The sequence below is a fragment of the Cyanistes caeruleus genome, chromosome 3 (genome assembly GCF_971803275.1).
Source record: "Cyanistes caeruleus chromosome 3, bCyaCae1.hap1.1, whole genome shotgun sequence".
Lineage (NCBI taxonomy): Eukaryota > Metazoa > Chordata > Aves > Passeriformes > Paridae > Cyanistes > Cyanistes caeruleus.
In genome coordinates this window covers 89,908,528-89,930,671 of record NC_141703.1, presented here as the reverse complement: position 1 = coordinate 89,930,671, position 22,144 = coordinate 89,908,528, and the positions used below count along the sequence as shown (strand labels likewise).

The following is a 22,144-nucleotide window of genomic DNA, read 5'->3' as shown; positions in this document are numbered from 1 at the left end:
GAAGAGGGCAAGGAAAGGTTACAAAACTGAATTTAATATTTTCACTACAGTGCAAGTTTAGCTAAGGTTCTAATCAGGACAGTAAACCATGATCATCCAATTCCTGTTCCTTCCGGGGAAAAAGAATCCTCTGTATAAGATGTGACATGCAAGATTAGGGATGGAGACAAAGTAGAATGGATTTACTCATGGTTACAATAGTCTGGGAACAAACAGAACAACATGAGGCAGCTCTAGTTTTGCTTCAGAGAGGGAACAGCCACCTTCAGAACTAAATCCCCTACTGTTTTGGAGCTGATATCCATTATTGGGCATGCTGTTACCTCAGTGGGCAGCTGAGAGACAAAAGACAGCATTTTCCCCACATTGTAAACCTTCTCCAATAAACCAGGGCTATGTTTCAAAGTATTTGTAATTGCCTCTAAACCTGCAATTAAAAATGCCATGCTACAGGCAACAATTGCCATGGATGCTTGCAATCTCAGCAGGTATCCAAGTGCCCATGCACCACAGATAGAGCATGCAGAGATTCCAGGAACAATTCCTAAGACCCAGGGAGGAGGAGGTGGGTAGAGATACTGCCACAGACCAGCTCATATCTGGCTCTCCCACTTTTTCCCCCTAGTTTTGATTCCCACGGAAAGAAGCATTTTTTTTTTTGTGCAGGCTTTTGCAAAATCTCTTCAGCAGGACCACACGTTTGTCTTCCTTGTTCCTCGAACAGCCCTTGTGATCCTGCTTCCCAGAAAGCTGGTTAAGCACAGATGGATTCAGACACCCTTGCCAGCCCTTTGCCTCCCACAGTCCAGGCAGGCATCCCACACTTCTCCCAGCACGGGGACTTGACCCCGAGGAACTGGAGACCTCCAGCAAATCCTCTGCTGGCATCTCCAACAGAAGGCAGCAGACCACACAGACTTAGTTGTCCTCTCTTTGATGAAGAATGCTCCCTTCTGGGAAAATTTGAGGCTTGTTTTGGGAATGCAAGAGGGATGCAGAGGATAAGAGAAAAAGGGAGGGAGGAAAGCTGCATTGTTGTCTCTCCATTCTTGGCTGCTCTTTGGGTAAATAATGGACTTCTGTCTCCAGGGCTGCTAATCAGCTCTAAATGCCCTCAAAGAAAGCAAACAACAGCACAATAGGAAAGCCCAGAAATAAATCCATTTCATTATAAATTCATTTTGTTTTCATTCCATTTTTCTTGGTAGCAAAAAATTTAGGTTAAGCTAAGCACTTTCTTTTCCCAGCAATCTCTGCTGGCTGTCGGCTAATGTAACAGAAAATTAGGCTTTTGACAGTATAATGGCTTTGTTATGAAAAAAATGCAATTATATTATTTCCCAAGACAAATTCTACAGCATTAAGTGTCTGTGCAATACAGTATTGTCCTTGAAGCTGTTGGTGAAGGAATTTAACATGAAGAAATATCAGGACGAGCAGCCTTCACGGGAGATTCATTTTACTGCATAGCTCTCCACTGCTCAAAAACACAGACAAGATTTCATAGCAGAGACACAACCCATACACCAGAAAACTGTGTTACACAAGTTTTTACCCCTATGCTACTTGCAGTTGTATCACCAGAACTGGAGATTGAAGACTCCTCCATGGCACACAATAAATTATGTCAATTCATCGTGAGGTGTCGGCTCATCTCCATGCTGGTGTTTCTAACAAACTCGTAAGCAGTAGCTAAGGCTGATAATTCAGAAGTAAGGAGGAAGAGTTTAGAGCACTAAATGGAGTGAATTCATAACATATCACAGATATTTCAGTAATCCTCCATGTCTGGGCTAATCCCAACAAAGCTGCTTGAAGTTCAGCTATGGGCAGGAATACCCCGAGGCAGTAGGAGAAGCCACCAAGGGCTGACAGAGTGCAATCCACTACTGAAAACCACAAAGGGAAAAACTGAGGAACTCTATGGTTTTGGGACAGGCACAGAGCACCAAGGCTCAGAGGCTGTGCTTACCTTGGGAAATTCAAGAGATCAGGCACTAGCAGGAAAATCCCAGACATCCAAGCTCAGAGAATAGGGCCAATGGTGTGGTCTGCAAGTTCTCAGACATGGTTTAGGGGTTAGCACAGACCCCCAGTAAACAAGTAATTCACATGCATCTCTAAATAAGAGCTAAGACAGTCTAACAGCAGCACAGATGTTGGCCATTCAGTCTCCCTTGGCCCCACAGTTGGCAAACAATCCTGTGCAAGTTTAATTTAATAATGCAGACATTGCTAAAGCCATGGCAGAATCTCAGCCACAGCCTGTAAGGAATCAAGTACCATGATGGGAAATGTAGTAAAGGCCAAGGTAAAGGCATAGTTTTCCACACATCTGGTATTTGCAAGACATCCTTGTGACTGGAAAATACAAAGACATGCCAAGCTGTGTATATGAAACAGCAGCTCTGATTCCCCTCCAACTCCAGTTTGTACTCCACAGCCTGACCTCCTCTAAAGGTCCTCTGAAAAATGGAGAGCAGCTGAGCCAGCAGATTCACAGAATTCAAGGTGTCACCCACTGTTATGGGTGTCACAGGTAGCACCCTAATGCTTAAAAGCAGCCTGACACTTTCTCTTATTAAGACATCTTTTCCACTACTGAGAACTTTGCCAGCACTGAACTGCTCAGGTTGAAATGTTTCCATGTCAGAAGTTTGCCTCAGGGTGACTTTTCCTTTTCAAGTGTCAACAGAAAAAGGTCAATGGTTTCTAAGAACAAGATTAAGTTGTTTTGTCCCTGTTCAAGGAATTGTTAAAGTTGTGCTCAGAACACAGAGCAGACATCATCACCTCTGCAACAGCCTGAATTTGGTGGGAAAGTCACCCTGCTGCCTCTTGCTTGTGGGGAGATGGCTGCATCTCTCAAGGACTGTAGCAATTTAGTGCATGTTTGTGGAAATCACCAATTTACACACAGTGACCGTTTTAGCGCCTTTTTACTTCTGTCTCTTCTTTTAACTTCAGTAACTGCTGAGAACAATTTTTCCCATTACAGCTCACAGATCCAAATCACATTGCTCAAATACAAACTAAACAGGAATGCCAAACGAGCTTTCTTCTGGGATTGAGGATTTTGCAGGCATCTTCTGCTTGGGGGTACAGCGTGAAGTGATGAAATGAAAGGCAGTGGGGGTACATCTCCCTTTCAGGTCATCTGTCATTACAGACAGCAAGGCTGAGGCCAGAAGAAAACAGGACAAATAGTACAAGGGTGAAGAACTGAATCCTCAGGAAGTTTTCATAGAAGGGGCAGGGGCAGGACATGACTGAGAGCACAGAGAAGAGGCAGGGCAGGTAGGACATGACCATCCCCTGGAGCTAAGGTCCCCTTGGAACCTGGATTGTGTGGCAGCAGATACCAGTATGTGCTTTATATTCCTTCATCAAGCAACCACATCATGGGATGAAGTTCAGGACCTGAAAGAGTGCAGCCAGCAGCAGTCTGAATTCACAGGTACTACAAACCCTTTGCCTGTGAAGGTGGCTGAGCTACTGCTGCTCCACTCATGAAAATTCCCTCTTAGTTTACTGGGAAAGCAAGCACTGTGGGGCCGAGCACACAGGCAGCTCACATCCCCATGGCTGGCCTTCATCTTTTCTTATTTATATTTGCTCAAAAGAGAAGCATAGCCCTGTGCTCTTAACAGTACCGAGTCAGTGGTTGCCACCACATCTCTCGACAAAGGATGAAAACCACCTGGATGTGATGACTTTATTTACTTGTCTTTGGTTAAAGTAAGAAAGATGTAGCAACAGCCTGCCTTACAGAGGTTTGACATCTGCTCAAGTAATTCAGCAGCAAATTAAGCAGCAAAAAATCTGGTGACTAGTGATAGCACCTGAGGAAATGGCATGAAAATGCATCAGGGGAGGTTAAGGTTAGATATTTGGAAAAGGTTCTCACCCAGAAGGGTGGTTGGGTACTGGAACAGGCTCCCAGAAAAGTGGTCACAGCACAAGCCTGACAGAGTTCAAGAAGCATCTGGACAACACTGTTGGGTGCAGGGTGTGACTCTTGAGGTGTCTTGTGCAGGGTCAGGAGTTGGACTTAATGATCCTTGCGAGTCCTTTCCAACTCAGGGTATTCTATGATTTTAAATGCTCTAATGGGCTGAGATTGATGATGCAGCAGACAGCAAAATAAAATTATAGATGCTCTGGACCGTATAAGGAAAAAACATTGAGAAATAACTAACCAACTGCAGCCAGAGCCCAGGACTACAGGTCCTAGGTGTCTTCCTCCCCAATACCAGAACAACACTCACCTGCAGTAATTCACCCCTAGAAGGGCCAGGGTCCTTCTGGGCAGCCAGGTCTTGCCAACACAAGGCACCACCTTCAAAAGTGCCATTTGCCCTGATCACACAAACAGCAGCCACATAAGCAGCACATATCTCCCCGCCATGAAAAAACTAATTTTTCACAGCAGCTGGAGCTGCAGGTCAGCAGATTTACACTTTCCAGCTCAGGAACATGGGATAGGGGAGTATTCAAGGAAAAAAGAAGGTGGTAGAAAAAGATACATGACAATATATCTTGCAGTGGCCCCCACAGATGTGAGAGGTATTCACACAGCAGCAATTCCTCCCTAAGCAATGAAGGTGATTGTGCCAGACTTTAGGAAATGTCCCAGAAACCTAGAAGTTTATAGTAGCAGTGGAAGCCAAGATCTCTGCACAGACAACAGGTCTCTAATAACCAAAGCCAGGTCAGTTGGCTTAGCAACAGGTTATTTCCATGGGGTTTTTTTGCTTGCTCATTTAATGGTAATATTTTTTATGTGTCTCTGTTTTCCCATACAACAGCAAAAAGCCAGACATTGTGAATTTTTGGTCTCCCTAATCAGAGTGAGTGTTTGTGATGCAACATGCAAACACAACCCTACCCATGCTTTGAACCACTGGGGCTCCCAACTGCTACTCCTTGAATCAGGTGACACCACTGATGATCTGAGCTTGGCTTTCCATCCTCCTGGGAACCATACTACAGAGGACTGACATTCCCCTTTTTACCTTTTGTATCCAGCCCTGCATGCCTCCCTTTAACCTCCTCCCTCAAAGAGAAAATCATCTGATCTTCTTCAGTTCTTCAGCCAGGGGAGAACATTCCTCCAAACAGCCTGACATTCACAGATGTTGGAAATGCTTAGTGATACAGAAAGGAAACAAAAGCCTTCAGCCTCACTGGAAACCCAGCCCAAAGCACCAGCCTAACACTGCCTGAAAATATCCCCTCTGATCTGAAGAGCTCAGCTCCACAAAGTGAGGGCAGTGGCCATGCTCTCCCTTTGCAAAAATGCAGAAATGGCTGAGCTCATGTTTCTCCACAAAACTCCTTGTTTGTGGAACTATATAGACACCAGAGAGACATATGTGGCAGGCTGAAACTTGGTGTTTTTCATGCTTTATGTCAAAATCAAATCAAAGGCAGGGTTAGTTTGGACATATTCTAAGTTAAACAAGCATAAAATATTTGGCAAACTTCCCTTGCTTAATGCAGTATAAACAATTTTGGTATTCCACAGAAAATTTCTCATTCAATGAATGTAGTGAGTAACTAAAAAGAAGGTCACACTATTCTTGCAGTCTTCATTAAGCATGGGACAGCCCCAGCTTCTGCCACAACTTTAGCAAAGTCCATGTATGACATTAAGTGTCTCATTTGCAGCCGGGGCTGCACTGGGGGGTGAAAGGAAATATCCCTGTAGGATGTTAGCTTCTCCTGCAGAACCCAAGTGAAGACGAGCCAATTTTTGCCATTACTTTCTAAGGGGAAAAAATAAACTCTGATAGACACAAAGCAGAGGCAGACTAAAGGTTTCAGAAGGCAGCATCTGGCAAATCCAACTGCAGCAGTTTAAGACATTAGCTTGCACAGCTGTCTGCCAGCCTTGGCTGTCCACCTTTTTGGCCAGCCAGAATTTATTGCTCCTCTAATAAAGTCAGCAGAAAGAAATACATGCTTGTGCCTCAGCCACTACAGTTTGCAGCCCAGCATATTAGACTGTATTGCTGACGAGTGGTGAGTTCCCAGACTGTATATTGAAGGAGAGAAAGAAAAGATAAGAACAGAACAAAATGTCTTCCTTGCCATGAAAGGCCTAGAAGAGACTTGAAAAAAAAAAAAGGCAAATAAAGCAGCTACAGAGGTGATGAAAGATGTTTATTCTACAGAAATTGATGCAGTGTTCTTTGCTGTTGGAAAGGCTGGTTTGGCTAGCTACTGCTCCCCATGAGGGCAGGGAGCTGTAGGTGCAAAATATAAAGCCAGGTCTGCCAGAGTTATCAGCACTGCTCATGCTCCCACTAGCTCAGAGCCTACTGTAAAAGTAGGAGCATCCTCCACCGCCTAACTGGGTATAAGGAAGCCCTCCTGACCCCAATACCTGCACTACTGACACCACCCTCCCCTTCTAGGACTCCCTTCCAGGAATGACATCACCTGAATGTAGAAGCAGTCTGCTTTTACAATTCCCAATGCAACCAGACCCTCTGCTCCTATGCAGAGCAGATTTCAGATGTAAAATGCAATGTGTTGAAAGAAATTAAGATAGGAAACTTAGAAGGGACAATAGGTTTTCTTTTTTGACAAAGATATAGGAAAACCCAGGAAATTCACACACCCAAAGCATTTATTAAAATACATCCCCAGAGCCAGCTTTGACTTAAGCATGCCAGGAAATCACTGGTAGCCTTTGAATACTGAGAAAAAACCTTAAAAGTACATATCATTGTGTATTGTAGATGTAAATCTCATGTACTAGATGTCCCATTTGCTTTGTTAAACAAAGCTACACTAGACTCTACCTGTATTAATGTGCAGGGTGTAGGAAATCTATTAAGACAACATGATTGGTTTCACCCAAAATGATTTTAGAAATAGCATGTGATACTGCAGCAATGTATTGCACCACAGTTAACCAATGTAAGGTGCTGCAGGCCATCTGGAAATTTTGCAGTTACTGAAAGTCTAATGCTGTGCAATGAAAGGTTCAGGAACTCAACACAGAACTTTTTGAGTATTGGTTTGTTTTGCAAAGAAAGCCAATCTTACTGCTCATTAACTTACTAACTTACCTAAGTTACTGTTCAGTAACTTGGGTTAGCTCAGTTTGAAATAACCTGAAAACAAGCAAACAAACAAAGCCAAAAATACCCTCTCAAAAAACCCCACTACCCCAAGAAGCCCCACAAGTTCCTTACTGAAGGTCTAACAGCATTCCTAGAATAAAACTTGCAAACCAGTCCTTCCCTGCCAAACACCCAGACCTTCTGAGGGTGCAGGCACTTCAGGTCAGACACAGGCAAGACACCAGCCCTAGAAAGTTGTCTCACCAAGCTGAAGGGATGGTATGTGTCTGCTCCTTTAGTTTATGGCAAAAGCAAGATATGGTAAATAATCTTAGCCTGTAATGAAAGATTTACTGCAATCACAACACTGAACAACTTCATCACAGCCCAGGCAAATCCAGCTGCTGGCTCCATGTTCCTACTTGTGCTTTAAGTGCTCCAGCACTTCTAATTCCTGAGCCACTTCAATGCAGTAACTCAGAAGGAAAGAGTCCTCACCAAAGAGATGCTAAATATCTTACTGTGAACGTGAAAGTCTTCCATATTTGTGCTGATCTTTAAGGGCCTGTCACTCATGAGGCCTTGACACCAATTCTCACCTACTGGGTGAACCACAACCCCCTTACCCATGCTTGCTCTTGCCCTTGGCAACCCTGACACTGTGAAACATGTACACAAACAAAATCTAGTCCCAGCAGTGAACCTTAATACAAGAAGCCTTTAATGTTTCAGTCAGCAACATTAAGTCCAGGGTGTGGATGAAAATCAAGTCTCTAAAAGGGACACTGTTTGTGACTGCTTCCTTCTCTTCTTTAGCAATGAATTTGTGCTCTACAGCAAAGGTATCCCAACTTTGGTTGTGGAGCAGTTCCTGCTGAGGTGTTCCAGCTCACTGCTTCATCTCCCTTGATACAGCTGCCCCACACTTTACCAGTGCATTACCTGTGCATACTGTGCCATAAGCACTGCAGGGCATGCTCACGACCTGTCCAGTCATCCCTGCTGCATGATGGCAATCTCAGCCAAAGGCTGCCGCAGGTGGCTGTGGCCACACTGCACTTCAGCTGTCCAAGCCTAATCCTCCAAGTCCTTTGTTACAGCAAAATACAATTGACTTTCATGAGCCTCATATCCTCCAAAATACCAGGATAGCCCTGCTATAAGGGATGCTGTTCTTCCAGTCATATCAATGTTCCATTAAATCTTGTTCCTTCACCTTCTCGTATGTCATCAAACACACCAAGCAACAGTTTGTGAAACACATGCTTTACACATCTGCATTCTCCATGCATGGACTTCACCATGTTTCTTACCTAAGTTTTGTATCTTCATCTGAGCCAAGATATTAATTCCTCCCTTCCCCACTTCCCTGTCGGAAACCATTCAACTGCAAAGAGATCAGACTATACTAACACTGGGACAGCAGCCAGCAGTATGCAGTGTGCCTGGCTTTTAACAGCTAAATCCTATAAAAAATAATGATGCAAATATGGGCACTGCTCCCCGAGACATCCTAATGCTTTCAACAACCTCTTAGGAACACATAATGCTGCTGGATGGGACAGAGGCTGAAAGGAACTAATTTGGGGCTCCTGGTACTTACTGTGTGAACACCTGCTGGCTAAACAAACAGGCCTAGGTATGAAAGCTGAGATAGCTGTATGCACACTCTCCACTGCTGGATCAGATAGCTGCTTCCTGAAAGCAGGCATGAACTACACTGCATTATCACCTCAATGGGGTCATGGGGTAGAAAGCTCTCCTTTAAGGATCTTACACACTAACACAGGACCAGGAAAATTCTACCAAAACACCCATCTTGAAGTACTTAGGCTCAGACCACTATCATCATTTAAGAGACTAAATGAATGCTAGCTACATTATCTGTCTTCAGCACTAATCCAATACCACACAGGAAGTCTGTGGGAAGCCTTGCAAGTCCTGCCAGGTAAGCCCACCCTCACCTTCCACCAACAACTGCAGTTGTTCCCTGGCACTATCCTGCCATGCACTGCATGAGTATGAGCAAGGAAACAGAATTAAGCTGATGAATGCTTCTGTATCCACCCTTCAGTCATGGTACCTTATGTCCTTGAGTACATCACCTAGTGCCCTCCTGCAATAAATGAACACTTGACAAGTTGCCCATTCCAGCAGGAGACCATGGGTAAATGTCCTGTGGCGAGGTGGAAATCCCCCCTCACCTGTACGCTGCTGGAGGCTCCAAAGGAGAGGTTTTAAATGAGAGGAACCATGGGGACAGACCACAGCTTCTCTGAAAAAGCATTAATGTTCTCCTGCATCCAAAAGACAGAGCAGCCAACAAAGGGCATCTGTCACAGGGGCTGTAGGGAATGTGATGGAGCAGAGAGGGAGGGCACCTCTTTTGCACTCCCTATGCTCTGTTTTGCAATGTTTTCATTCATGCCTGTAAAGATAAAAAATTAAAAACTATCTTCACCCTCATCACAAACATCCAGAGTTATTCTGGGGGCAGAGTTCAGTTTTCAGCTGCCTAAGGGCAGAGGAAAAAGAAGAGGGAGCACAAAGACAAAGCAGCACAGGAGATGCTCACCTTTCTTCAGGGCAGCTCACAGGCAGAGCAACTCACACACTCTGTAACCACTCCTTTAAATGCATGTCTTTAGGAAGTTTGGCTACAAGTCTAAAAATCACAGCCCTGAGAAACTGGGCTTCGTTGCATCTTGCCAGAATTTTATTGAAAATTATCTTCAAGCTTGCAGCAGAGCACAGGGTGAAAGCATCACCTCAGGAAAGGGAACTACCTCCTCTCACCTCTCATCACTGACAAAACAAGACTTCCAACTAGCTTGGCCACAGAAAAAGTGCATGAGCTCTCTTTATCAGAATGCCTCTGCTGCCGTGTAAAGACTGTCATGCAGGAAGATGCCTTAAAGCTGTGAAAGCACAAACCTTCAGCCTTGCCCATTTAGTCTTTCCAAGATGTGAATCAGAAGGGACCTGAGGCCAAGAAACACAGACAGCCTCCTACTTTCTCTCAGAGGAGAAAAAAATCCAACATCCCTACTTAAAGACAAAGGGACACCATCCTCAGGGCTGGGGAGCACAGGAGTCCCAGCAAGCTTCAGCTGAGGCTGCCTGAGGACAGGCTCCAGCTGGCTGAAGAGATGCAGTTCGGCCGCTTGCCTGCTACAGGACACAAGCTGTGCTGAACCCACCTCCTGGCTCCCAGACCAGTCAAATCTCACCTGTGAAGTGAAGAGGGTCAGAAAGCCTACAAATATTGACCTTTAACTTAAGCATGTATTTTAGGAAACTCAAAACCAAGGCTTTAGCTGGTAAGAACAACAGCACATTTGTGTAGTAGGGGAGCACACCCCCCGCCCCCAGGTTGGGAAAGCTTTACCAGCTGTGCTTCCTGATGGTGGGTGTGTTAATGTGTATCAACTCCCTAGCAGTAAATTAGGGCACATAGTGGTTTTGCCTTTCTTCTTTTCACAATTTATATTGCCCAGTATTTATGGATTCCCAGTAACATGGAGGTGCCCTGCCATCACAGAGGGAGCACTAGCACACTGGCAAAGGTGACGCATTGCGTGGAGACTGAGCAAGAGGTTGGGAAACTCACCTTGCCAGTGGATGGCTTGAGGAGCTCAGACTGTTCAGTTTGCCAAAGGCAAGTCTGGGAGCAGTCCTTGCGCAGACCACAGTTACAGCAGCGGGGAACAGACACATTGGACTAAAGGTTCTTCTGTTTAGTGGATTAAACAGAAGATTCAGCATCTACACATCAAGACTAGACAAATGCAAGCCAGAAATTAGGTGTAACAGCATGTGGGTAATTAACCACTGCAGCAACATACCAAACACAGTGGTATTTTCCATTTGTAGTAATTACTTAATCAAGATTAGATGTTTTTAAATCACATTGTAGAGTCCAGAGCAAATGGAATTAATAAAAACCTAGATATTTGGGCTGAATTAGGCAAGAGGACAGAACTAAAGCACAATAGCTCCTTCTGGCCTCTCCATCTACTAATCTATGGGGAAAATTGCCCCTTCTAGTGTCAGTGGAGTTGGTAGACAGCCATATTTTTAGCAACAAGACATGCTGATGTTTACATGAAATAGTAATAATAATATGTTGTGTTACACCCACACCTCTAATCTGAAATTCTCTAAGCTCTTCACCATCACTATGTCAGCAAGCCTGACAAATCACTGGCTGATAAATTGGCATTATCATCCCCCTTTTATCCAGCTTGTGCTTTTTCAGAGTAGCTAATCATCTGCAAATGGTCACATGGGTACCTTGCAGAAGCTGTCAGGGTGGAAAGCAATTCAGCACACAAAACTGCCCAGCAGCTAGCTGCCCTACTTCAGATGCTCATCCCCAATACAAACTTTATAGCATTCAAAAACTGTATACAAACTTCCCTAGGAAAATCCTGCTAACAAAGTACTTTTGAAGAGCAGAAGTCAGCAATTAAAGTGTTAAAAACAAAACAGAGAGAAAAAGAACGCTTCCTAGTTGTTTTAACAAAATCTTCATATACTATAGACAGAAAAAAAGAGTAATTTCCATTAGTTTCCATGACAACCAATGGAAATCACTAACCCATCTTCTCTGCCTTGTCAACCTCTGGCAGACCTGTCAGGGAAAACAAGGGACTATGCCCTGTGTAAGGTTCTCTACTTAACCAGAACACTGGGAAATCTACATTGCCATAATGTCAAGTGCTGCCCTTACAGCACAGCTCTAGTTTTTTCCCTCTGAGATACTAGGGGATGGAGAGGTACTTACTGCTTTCCTGAGAGAGTAAACGCACCCCAGAAATGCAATCCCCTCTGAGACACCCCAGCTCTCCCACTTAACGATCTGCTTCTTTCTCTCTCTGGCTTTATCAAAACATTCAACCACCTCTTTTTCAGCTGTGAGCCATTGGTTCACACCTTCAAGGTGGCCCATATTAAGCCCTTTTTGCACATCTTTACTGGCTGGCAAGAAATTGCTGTATCACCCAGTAACTCTGGTCTACATTTTGTCTCCATTTTTCTTACTATTGTTATTGTTGCTGGCAAGGAGAATGAACCTCTGCAATGCCTGCTGCATCTTCTACATGAGAGCTTTTAAACTTTTCTTAACAGGAATGCATTCAGCTTTATAAACCCAGTTATGAGGCACAGAATCATTGTTATCCTTGTTTTACAGATGTGAGCACCACAGCTTAGAGGAATAAGGTACCTTGCCCAAAGCCTACATACAAATCACGGAATCATGCTAAGAGTGAGGACAAATTGGTCTGCAAAGAGTCTGTTTGCATTTTCTTGATGCCCACAGGCTCTAAAGTGTTTGAACCACAGATTCTTAGAGTCTGCTGTAGTCCCTCCACCCTGCCAAAACCCCACAGCAAATAAATACTAACCTGAAACAAAACCAAAACACCCAAACCTCAAATAGTTGTCTCTGTTTAATCCTGGTTTACTGTTGACCTTGCATCTGCAGCCAGGATGGCCTAACTCACCCCAGCCTCTGGATGTGTGCCACTGCACTGCAGAAAAGTCTGGCAGTGATTTGCAAGGAGGTGTTGACATCCAGCTGTTCTCCCATCTCTTTCAGTTTTCACGTGCACAAAGCCAGGAGTGGCCCAGGCACAGTGCTGGCACTGCGTAAATTCAAGCTTTTCACATACCACAGTGAGATTTAACACTCACTCGGCAAGATAGGAAATCCACAAATAATCCACATTGACTGGAAATTTTGCTACATCCTCCATTCTCCCATCCCAGGCCTGGGTTGCAGGAGTTACTGGCAAGTAACACGACTGAGCACAGTGGCTCTGTGTGCACGGGTGTGGGTGCGCAGGAGGTGTAACAAACCACATTTTGTGCCCCCTGATTAGCTATGCTTTGGCTCAGTTTCCTCCACAACACCCTCCTGGTGGACTGCACACAGGTCTGAGCGCTGAAGAGGAGAAGACAAAGCACTGAGTTCCAAGTTGAGCAACAATAAGTTGTTCTACAAACTGCTTCCCACAGATTACTGTCTTGAGGCTGATGGCATTTAGTGGCTATAAAGGTATGAACCAAAATCGCTGGGGAATGCTCATAAATTGCTTCTCTGGCCAGTAGTAGAAGCTGATCTCACCCTCAAGCTTTCCCTCTAGTAAGGCAGTAGTAAGTGCACCTACTTTTACAAAACTTAGAGCAACATTGTATCCTATAGGAAATTAACACTCTTTACTAAACACGGCTGAAACCGGCTTTTTGGTTCAAAAGTTGCTTGAGAAGGTTCAAAGGTAACACCAAACAGAGAAGAAGATCACATACATCTCTGTTTCCCTTCCTGCACTGACAGGAGGAAGGGAGCTATAAGGAGATTAAAAGAGGCATGCTAAGCACTGAGCTGAGGGGGTCCCATAAACTGGCTACATGTACAAGGTGGAGATAATGGCATGGGGGAGGCACTGATTATCATTGAACACCGGGGTGTAATTAGGACGGTTGGGAGAGAATAAAAAGATTAATGGTCTACTTGCTCACAGAAAAGGACTGTGAAGATAAACTTACTAACTCTGAGATATTCCAGAGCATGGTATCATTTTTCATAGAACAGGAAGGGGGCATCACTTATCAGGGATGTGTAAAACTGGATTTGACAAGACACTAATGGCTATGGTTTGTACAAGCAGCTACTAATCCCAGAGCATGAAGTGATACCTTGTAGAAAAACCAGTCTGGTTTTTTTTAACAAGCAAAGAATAAAAAAAGTACTCCCTTCTTAACCTGCTTCTCCTTACCCTTACACATCACCCTCTACAATCAGGTCCAAGCCCCGATCCTGGGGATGACAGAAAAAAGAGCTTTGTGAAAAACTGAGCCTTTGCTGCAACCTGACTTCTCCATCATCCATCCACAGGGCAATTGGAGAGGGAGAGCATTGCATGAACATTAGGCTGACACTATTCATGTGGCATTCATTGTCTTAGGACTGCAATACCCCAGAGCTTGCATCATGTGGAGCAAACACTCTGTCCTCAGACAGGAACACAGCAGCTTTTCTGCCAAGCTGAAGGCGATGCCTCCGACATGAATGCTTGGTCCCTTGCCACCTTCATCTTCCAGAGCCCTGGGTTCTAAATGTATGAACTGCAGACCAGAGCTCGGTCACAACCTTTACAGTTATCCCTGAGGAATTTTACTCACCCAGACAACTAAATGATCCAGACATTGCAAAAATTCCCCAATGAAATCGCTTCCTCCTACATATAGGAAACGAGACAACAATTCCAATCCCTCATACTTAAGCTTCCTTGAACATAAACATGAAAAAGCAGCCAAAACCGGGAGGGGAAAGAAAGTCCCAGAGCAGCAAGAAGTACATATGCAAGGAGTTACATCATGCAGAAGGAAAGCTCTTGGCTTCAGGCTAAAATTACCAGTGCTTAAATGGCAGGGGCTGCTCTAGCATGGAGGGGCACCTTCCTAGGAACAGTCCTCCAGATCAACTCATTATCAGGAAAACAGCAACAGGCTTTGCTGTCAAATCCATCCCTGGACAACACAGCACTGGAGGCCAACCTATCAGCTGGCCAGTGCCTGCCAAAGCCCATCCTGGTGGATGGATGGAAATTTTATGTTCTGCCTCTCTGACACTCAAACCCCAAAATACCTCACCACAGCAGCAGGGTGACAAAGAAAAGGCAGACAAAGATAGCATTTCTGATGGCAGGAAGTGCACACAGGCCCTGAGCTCTTTCATTAGGACACAGTTCACCAATTCATCTCTCCATCAGAGGCAGGTACCCTTGCCATCCCACTCCAGTCACCCCACTCTTGCTTCCCTCTTATTGAAGACTTCAACATCCTCTGCTCCCCTCCCATGACCTGGAAGACTTTCAGGTTTGAGTAATACTACTGCGATAGGTAACTCCACAGCAAGTCTTTCCATGACCTCTCTAGGTCTCCTCACAGATACAGAACTAAAAAATTTGTTTCTGGCTATAAACCAATCTTCAAATCACTTTCTTGAAAACTTTATTTGTTGGGGAAAAGCTGATTAAGCACTGGAAGCTCCACCAGCATTCATATTCCCAAGGTCTCTTCATCCTATCTCAGGACTCGAAGCAAGAAGCAGGGATGGGATCAGAAGGAACAGGTACTGGCTAGGGACAGCCAGCAGTGGATAACCAATAGCTGTCAAAACAGCTCTCCTCTGCTTGGAGCATAAGGTGTGCAAATCCTCTCCTACTGCTAATGAAACACAGAGGCTCTGCCTTGGCGTGTTTTTATCTGTTTCTCTCCATTATTCCTTCAGGCTGGTTTGCTGCTCTTTGCAGTGCAAAAGGGAAGGACTAAGAACAAGAAAAGCTGGGTTCTATGGGGTCCATTACACAGCATTGAGGTATTTTAAGAAAGTGGTTAGAGGTCCATCTCTGGGACAGCAGTTGAGAGGGTACAGCCAAGGAAAACACTGTTTAGCTGTCAAACTCTGGAAATGTAGGATTCACTTCCAGCTGAAGTTAACAAGATACTAAACTCCTCCCCAATCATCCACCCCAAATCCTTTGCTCTTTCCAAGGTATTTGTCCAAGAAGAGCCTCCAATTTGTTTCTAGCTTATAGGCCTCCTGATGTACTCCAAACAAGGTGCAGACATCTGCAAGAAATTCCACATTTGAAGACTGGAACATGAATTTGCTTTTCTTCAACTCTTACAGGCAGCCTTCATCTAAACCACTGCCCCAAGCAACCACAGGGCCCATGCCAGAACAAAGAGGTACACTGTAATAAGTGACAAAAGTACAGCACAGTAGTAAAATTTCACAGCAGCTTATATGAACTTCACTTCTGGGTAGCTGCTTTGCAAGGGAGACAAAGGACAGCCACTCATTGCTGCAGCCTGGTGTCTTCAGCCCAGATTAGTACTGAAGCACAGTTGAGAAAAAGTAGCAAGAAAATGTCACACAATCGCTGCTTGTGCTACAGTTATCTATGCTTTAATGGAACGCTGAAGCCTCCAGACTTGTTTATTTGCCATTTGTTTATTTACTCCTGAGGAGTTGAAATCAGAACCTCACAGTTGAGAGCAAATACACCCCTGCTCTAACCAGCTCACATCTAACTGTACACAGTTGTGGCAACACCTACAAACCCTGGTAAAATCCAGATGTTTATAACCCCTTGTCTACCATCCAGATGCAGCTGTGGAAGGAAGTACGCTTCACAGCACAACAGCATGCTGCTCTTTTTGCTTGCTAAACTCAGAGACAATGCTGTGAGAGAAATCTCTCCAAGGAAATGCTGGTTATTCACAGATTAGCATGGCTATCACAGTAAAGCAGAAGCCAACCTCCCTGCAATGATAGATGCAACCCAGGTAAACAAGGCATTTCTGGGAACCAATCTCATCTAGCTCACAGGATATATGGTGGAAATACATATGGTTAATGGGAGTCTCATCAGTCTGGGAAGAAACATCTGGCCGAGACTTGTGACAAAATATCTTCTGTACAGAGAAACACTCCTCAGCTCATGTAACAGCACACAAGAAAGATCAAAGGTGCCCCGAAGCCTCCCGATGGGTAAGCAGCTGTACCAATAACAGCAGCTGGAAAATGCAACAGGAGACTCAGCCAGTCTCTTCATCCTGTGCTGGGAGCAGAGCTGCCTCCTCGGCAGCCCCCAGCAGCAGCCCCCTGTTAATTACCGGCAAGGAATTTGCACTCTGGCAGATAAAGTCATTCACTCAGCCACTGGCGCGTTTGCACAAAGCAGCTCGGCTCTGACAGCAGCTCCATCTGAGAAGCAACATTTGGGTGCCACGCACATGTAAGTGCTACACGACATCACGTCTGTTGCAGAGCTTGTGCCACACGTGCTGCAGCTCAGAGGTTACAGCCCCTTCAGAACAGCCGGGGAGGTTGTTTAAACACTCCTACATGGGGCATTTGGACAGGGACATCAGCACAATGAGGTGCCTTGGACAGAACCGCTTGGTCCCTCTCCCTGACTCCAATTCCTGGGACATCTGCAGCACAGCAGCTGCCTGGTGGCACAGCACGCACCTTAAAAAATAGGCTTTGCACGGATGAGCCTTTGCTGTGCTCCCAGGGAAGAATTACTTCTTCCCTGCCCCCCCACTTAAAAGGTGCTTATTGTCTTGAGATGCAACTCCAGCAATGCCTGCTCTGGCACTCAAGGGAAGGATTTTAAGAAGGAAGACACCCATCATTCCAAAACCAGCTCAAGGAGAAAAAATGGATGCAATCTTTTCTTCCACTGAAGATGTGCTTGCTAGACTATACCTAGGAAGTCACTTTTATTAAATTATTTTATGAATGTGTTACTGGTGAGTTTTATTGCACGAAGCCAGCACGTATAAACAACAGCCTGAGCTACCCACATGATTGCCACCATGCAGCCTTTTCTGTCCACTGTCCTGGCTAAATTATCAGTGAAAGCAGGACTGAACTATTCATAAAGTCTCTATAATTTAATTTCAAAAGGCAAACTTATTAAAATGATGGCTTCAGGGCCAAATACAGCTATGCAATGCATAAAGATCTCAATTTCAATTCAATCCTTTTTGTTTACTAAGACATCAGTTTTTAGGTTTTGTCCATTGCAAAAACATGGGAAAAGTTTGACCAAGGCAAGCTCCTGAAGCTGGCCACACTATGTGAACAGCCCAGTGGGAGGAAGTACACCAAGTCCTGTGAAGACCGTCTGAATTCCCAGCTCTGAATCCCCTGGTGCACACAAGTACTCTGCTGGCAAAGGGTACAAGTCTTGGAAAGGGTGAAGAGCTGCTCTCCTGACATGAAAAAGTAGCCAAGTCAGATCAAGAGGAAGCACTTAGGTGAGTTAAGCAAACAGATACCTCTGCCTTTTCTCTCCCCTTTCACATCCCTTTTCAGCTTTTCATATAGAAAAATTACACTGAGGGAAACAGAGGTCAGGCAAAAAAAAAAAAAAATCATCCCAAGGTTACAAAAGATGTAGACACTGCAAACACCATGCTTTTAGAAAAGGTTATAAATCTGCCTCCAGATATTTGTCACCACTGTTGCTGCTCAGGATTTATAGTGCCTCAGATCTGTCTGTACATCTCACAAGAGGGGAGTCACTGGCTTTCCTCTGCTTGCCCTTTTTAGCCAAAATGAGACAAGTCAGATTAAACCATTTACACATAACTCCTTCCAAAGGCTGGCTCCTTTGGCCAGAAATGGGTTAAGGATAGTTCAAAAGAACAGCTACAGGCCCCATTCAGAGATTATTCTGAATGGCCAGAAAACTTGCAAGGAGCAGAAGGCAGGCCAGGTCAGTGACCTCTCCTCTTGGCAAGGCTGTATTCAAGAGAAGACTTGTATTCACAGCTCACACCAATATACTCATGCTGGCATAAACCTCTTTGCTAATATCTAAAATTCAGGGTGAAAATAACTTTCTCAAAGATTCTAAATGAGGTTTAAGCGAAAATAAAAACAAGAAAACCCCTCACTCTTATTGTGAAACTTTCACAATTGTGAAAGTATCCTGGTGGGACACAGACTGATACTGCTATAGAAGTGGTCCCACACACCACCCTTCAGCCCTCAATGGGCAGAGTCAAATAGCTACTGGACTCCTCTCCAGTGTTAACTAGGTAACTTATTCCAGCAGGATGTGAACTACTGATTGACTTTTAATACATTCAACAGACATTTCAAGCCTCTCCCTTTTCCTCTATCATGATGGATGTTTCCCAAAAACCACTCCATATGCTCTGGGAGCCCTAGCTGAGAATATGAGTAACTTCACATCTGTAGCATCCCCGTTAATATGAGTGAACAGCCACCTCATTGAGTCTGACCCAGGAAGAGAGAGATAAAAGGGGCTGTCTGAAGCTGGTGGCTGGCCTCCATCCGAGGAGTACAGTTCACCGTCTATTGCTCTTGTGACTATTACTGAACCAGGCCAAGAAAAGCTCCCAAGTTCTGGCACGCCTCAGATTTTCCAGTCTGCACAAAGTTATGCCAGGAACATTTACTGAAGCAATTTCTTTCTTTCAAGACTCTAATTATGCACCTAACAATGCTGTAGAAATGAATGTTGTACAAGAACCCCAGTACAACTCAGAGTTTTGCTAACAAAAGGATTAGAAGCTTAAGGCTCAGTGTTAATATTCCAAATGTACTGAAAGGGACAAAGTGCAAGCTGCAGCAAAAACAGAAGGCATAGAGAGGGTTATCGCTTCCAAAATCTGGAAAGGGAAAACCACACAGGAAAATGCCACACTAATCTTACTGAATGCCAGTGATGCAGTAAAGTAGCAACAAGTTACATTTAGAAGTGGGCAACCATCAAAGCAGTCTCTGAATTACAAGCAGCTCACCTTCAAGCACATCCCACTCCCTAGAAAATGAGAAGGTCTAAATATCCCTGAGGGTGGGATGCTACCTGTGACTGAACTGATATTGGCAGCTACCAGCAAAGAGGAATTAAACAGAGCCCCAAAACAAAGTTGCCTGAAGTGTCCATTTTCCCTGAAACCAGACCCAGAACTCAGTCATCAGTCTCAAGTTTTGCTGAACTTAGACTGGAATCAAACCAAAATGTTCACTGGCTTGCCATTTGGACCATTATCTCTGAAGCCAGTCATAATAATTAATTTATTCACTCAAGCAGGAACTGGCCTTTAAAACCAAGTTTTGAACATGATGACTGTACATTTTTCTTACTTTCAGTTTGCAGGTGAGACACAGAGACATGACAGTACTTACATCTGGGAAGCTATCCAGGTACTACAAATTAGAGAACATTCAGCAAAAAGCAGGATTTAGCACTTCGACAATCTTAGTGACACCAATGAAATCACAAATGCAGGGCCAAACATATTTTATATTTTGGTTGTTTCTCTGGGTTACTGATCCCAGAAGACTTTACTCAGACCAGTGTCATCATTATTTAGCTGTTAATGTAATTTTTCTTATGGATGCTGGACACCTTCCCACAGAGGTGTTGGTGTACATTGGTTAAGGTTTATTTAATCTTCCTAAGAAAATGAATAAACATGATTTGGCTTATTCAGGACAGTGTTGGAGAGGACGCATGGAAATGCTCACTACATGAGTATGTCATGCTTTGAGAAGAATGTGTATTACAGTATTACCATGTACAGGCAGATGTGAAATGCTGGTCCATACTACAGCTCAGTCCCACTCCCCTTGGTTTTAATGACAGCAGCGACCAGAGCCCAACAGTGCTGGCTAACAACCACCCCGTCTCAATTCTGCTCCTCACCTGGCTGTTGCAGGGAATTCACAAAGAGCTTTGCCCGAGGACAGAGAGCAACAGCGATGGGCTCCATCCTAAACCTCACTCTTTACCATAACCCGGGCAGCACAGTCCACGGATGGGAGGCAGAAAAAGAGGGAACCAGACGTGTTTATGTTTTGCTGGGTTTTTTTAATGGAGCCAAACTGCGATGCTCTAGGGTGGGTCTCACCATCTGGGAGAAATATGTAGGGAGAAAAAATGCAGGGAGGGAGGACGAGCTGCCCCCCGAGCGGGACCGCTTTCCTCCGAAGGCAGGCTCGGCCTCCCTTCCCAGCCCAGCTTGAGTTCATTTTCCTCAAATCACTTCCACATTTCCCCTGCCGTAATTATCAAATATTTTGTTTCTGACTTCACTTTTTAGGGAGGCCGCCGCAACCGGGAATGCAGGCACCGTTTGTTTTCTGTCAACAGAGCTGGGGGGGTTGCAGCTGGGGGCTTTCAAAGGTTTTCAATGTCATCGCAATGAAAGAAAGGAAGAAAAGAAGAGCGAGGGAAAGAGCGCGCGGGAGAGAGAGGAAGGGAGGGATGGTGAAAAGGAGGGAGGGAAGAAAGGGGGCTGCCCCAGGGAGCCCGTCCCGGAGGCGGGATGCAGGGGTCCGGCCCCGGAGCGGACACAGCCCCTCGGCCCCACCGAGGCGCCCGTCGGCCCCGCAACTTCCCTCTCCGCTCCGGCTGCCACTTTCCCCGGTCCCGACTGCTCCCCGGCGGGCGCCGCGGCGCCCCCGCTGTCCCCACCCCGTCCCGTCCCGTCCCGTTCCCCGTCCCGCCGCCGGGGCCCCGCGCCTACCTCGGCTCGCAGGCGGGCGGCGGCCAGCAGGGCGCAGAGCAGCGGGAGAGTTTTCCAGATCTGCAAGAGAGGGAGCGGGGAGGCGGTGAGCGCGGCCCGGGCCGGGGCCGGCGGGGCGGCCGCCGCCGCCGAACTTCCCGCCCGGAGACCCCTCTCACCATGCTGCGGGCGGCGGGCGGCACCGGCGGGGCAGGAGGAGTTGCGGAGGCGCCTTCCCCGGCTCCGGCTCGCTCGTGAAGGGAAGGGGAGGGCTCCCCCTCGCCCCGACCCGCCAGCCCGCGGCTCCACCCCCGGCCCGGCCCGACCCCCGCCCCGGGGCCGACTCCTCCCCGGCCCCCGCCCACTCCCCGCCGCCCCTCGGCGGTGCCCCCGTCCCTCCCGCCGCCGGCCCCTCGGCGCCCCACGGCGACCTCGGCGGCCTTTGAAGGCAGCGGGAGGCTGAGGGGCGTCCAGGGGACTCGGCTGCCGCCCCACAACGCCCGGCTTCACACCCCCGCCGCGCGGAACGCGGGGCCGGGGAGGCTCCCCGAGCCCTGCCCCGGTGGGGGCTCAGGACTGGCGACAGCCGTGCCGGGGCGCGGATGCCCGCCAGCCCGGCCAAGAGCATCCCGCCGAGGGGTCGCAGCCGCCCCCTACATTATCACAAAAATGGGGAAACTGAGGCACGAGGTGGCTACTCCACAGGCGGGACTCACTCACCGACTCAACCCACCGTCCCCCCACGCTCCAGCCCTGAGGCCACTGAAGTGCTGGCCACAGCTACAGGTGTCACTCAGGTCAGGATATGGGTTTAAAAATAAGGGTTTAAACCCATATATCTTAGGATCCAAATGTCCTCTGAGCAAAACAGGCAGACAGAGCTTCGTGCCAGGCACAGGGGCTCAAAATTCCACCTGAAATGCCTGGTGGTGCTCATTTGTGTATAAATAAATACTTGTGATCTTCTTGTTTTATCTCTTCATCTCTGAATTTCAGTAGCCTCC

The 22,144-nt window shown here is 46.1% G+C and overlaps 1 protein-coding gene across 1 annotated transcript in view; it reads right to left on the bottom strand.

Annotated features, from left to right (window-relative positions):
• The window catches only part of FSTL1 (follistatin like 1), a 52,179-nt gene extending 30,411 nt beyond the window's left edge, over positions 1–21,768 (bottom strand). Inside the window, exons 1-3 of the mRNA XM_086883799.1 lie at positions 21,718–21,768; positions 21,320–21,580; positions 21,162–21,221 (exon numbers count right to left, since the gene is read on the bottom strand). Coding sequence (XP_086739925.1) covers positions 21,162–21,221; positions 21,320–21,580; positions 21,718–21,768 — 372 coding nt within the window. The remainder of the gene's footprint in view (positions 1–21,161; positions 21,222–21,319; positions 21,581–21,717) is intronic.
• Positions 21,769–22,144: the final 376 nt, after the last annotated feature.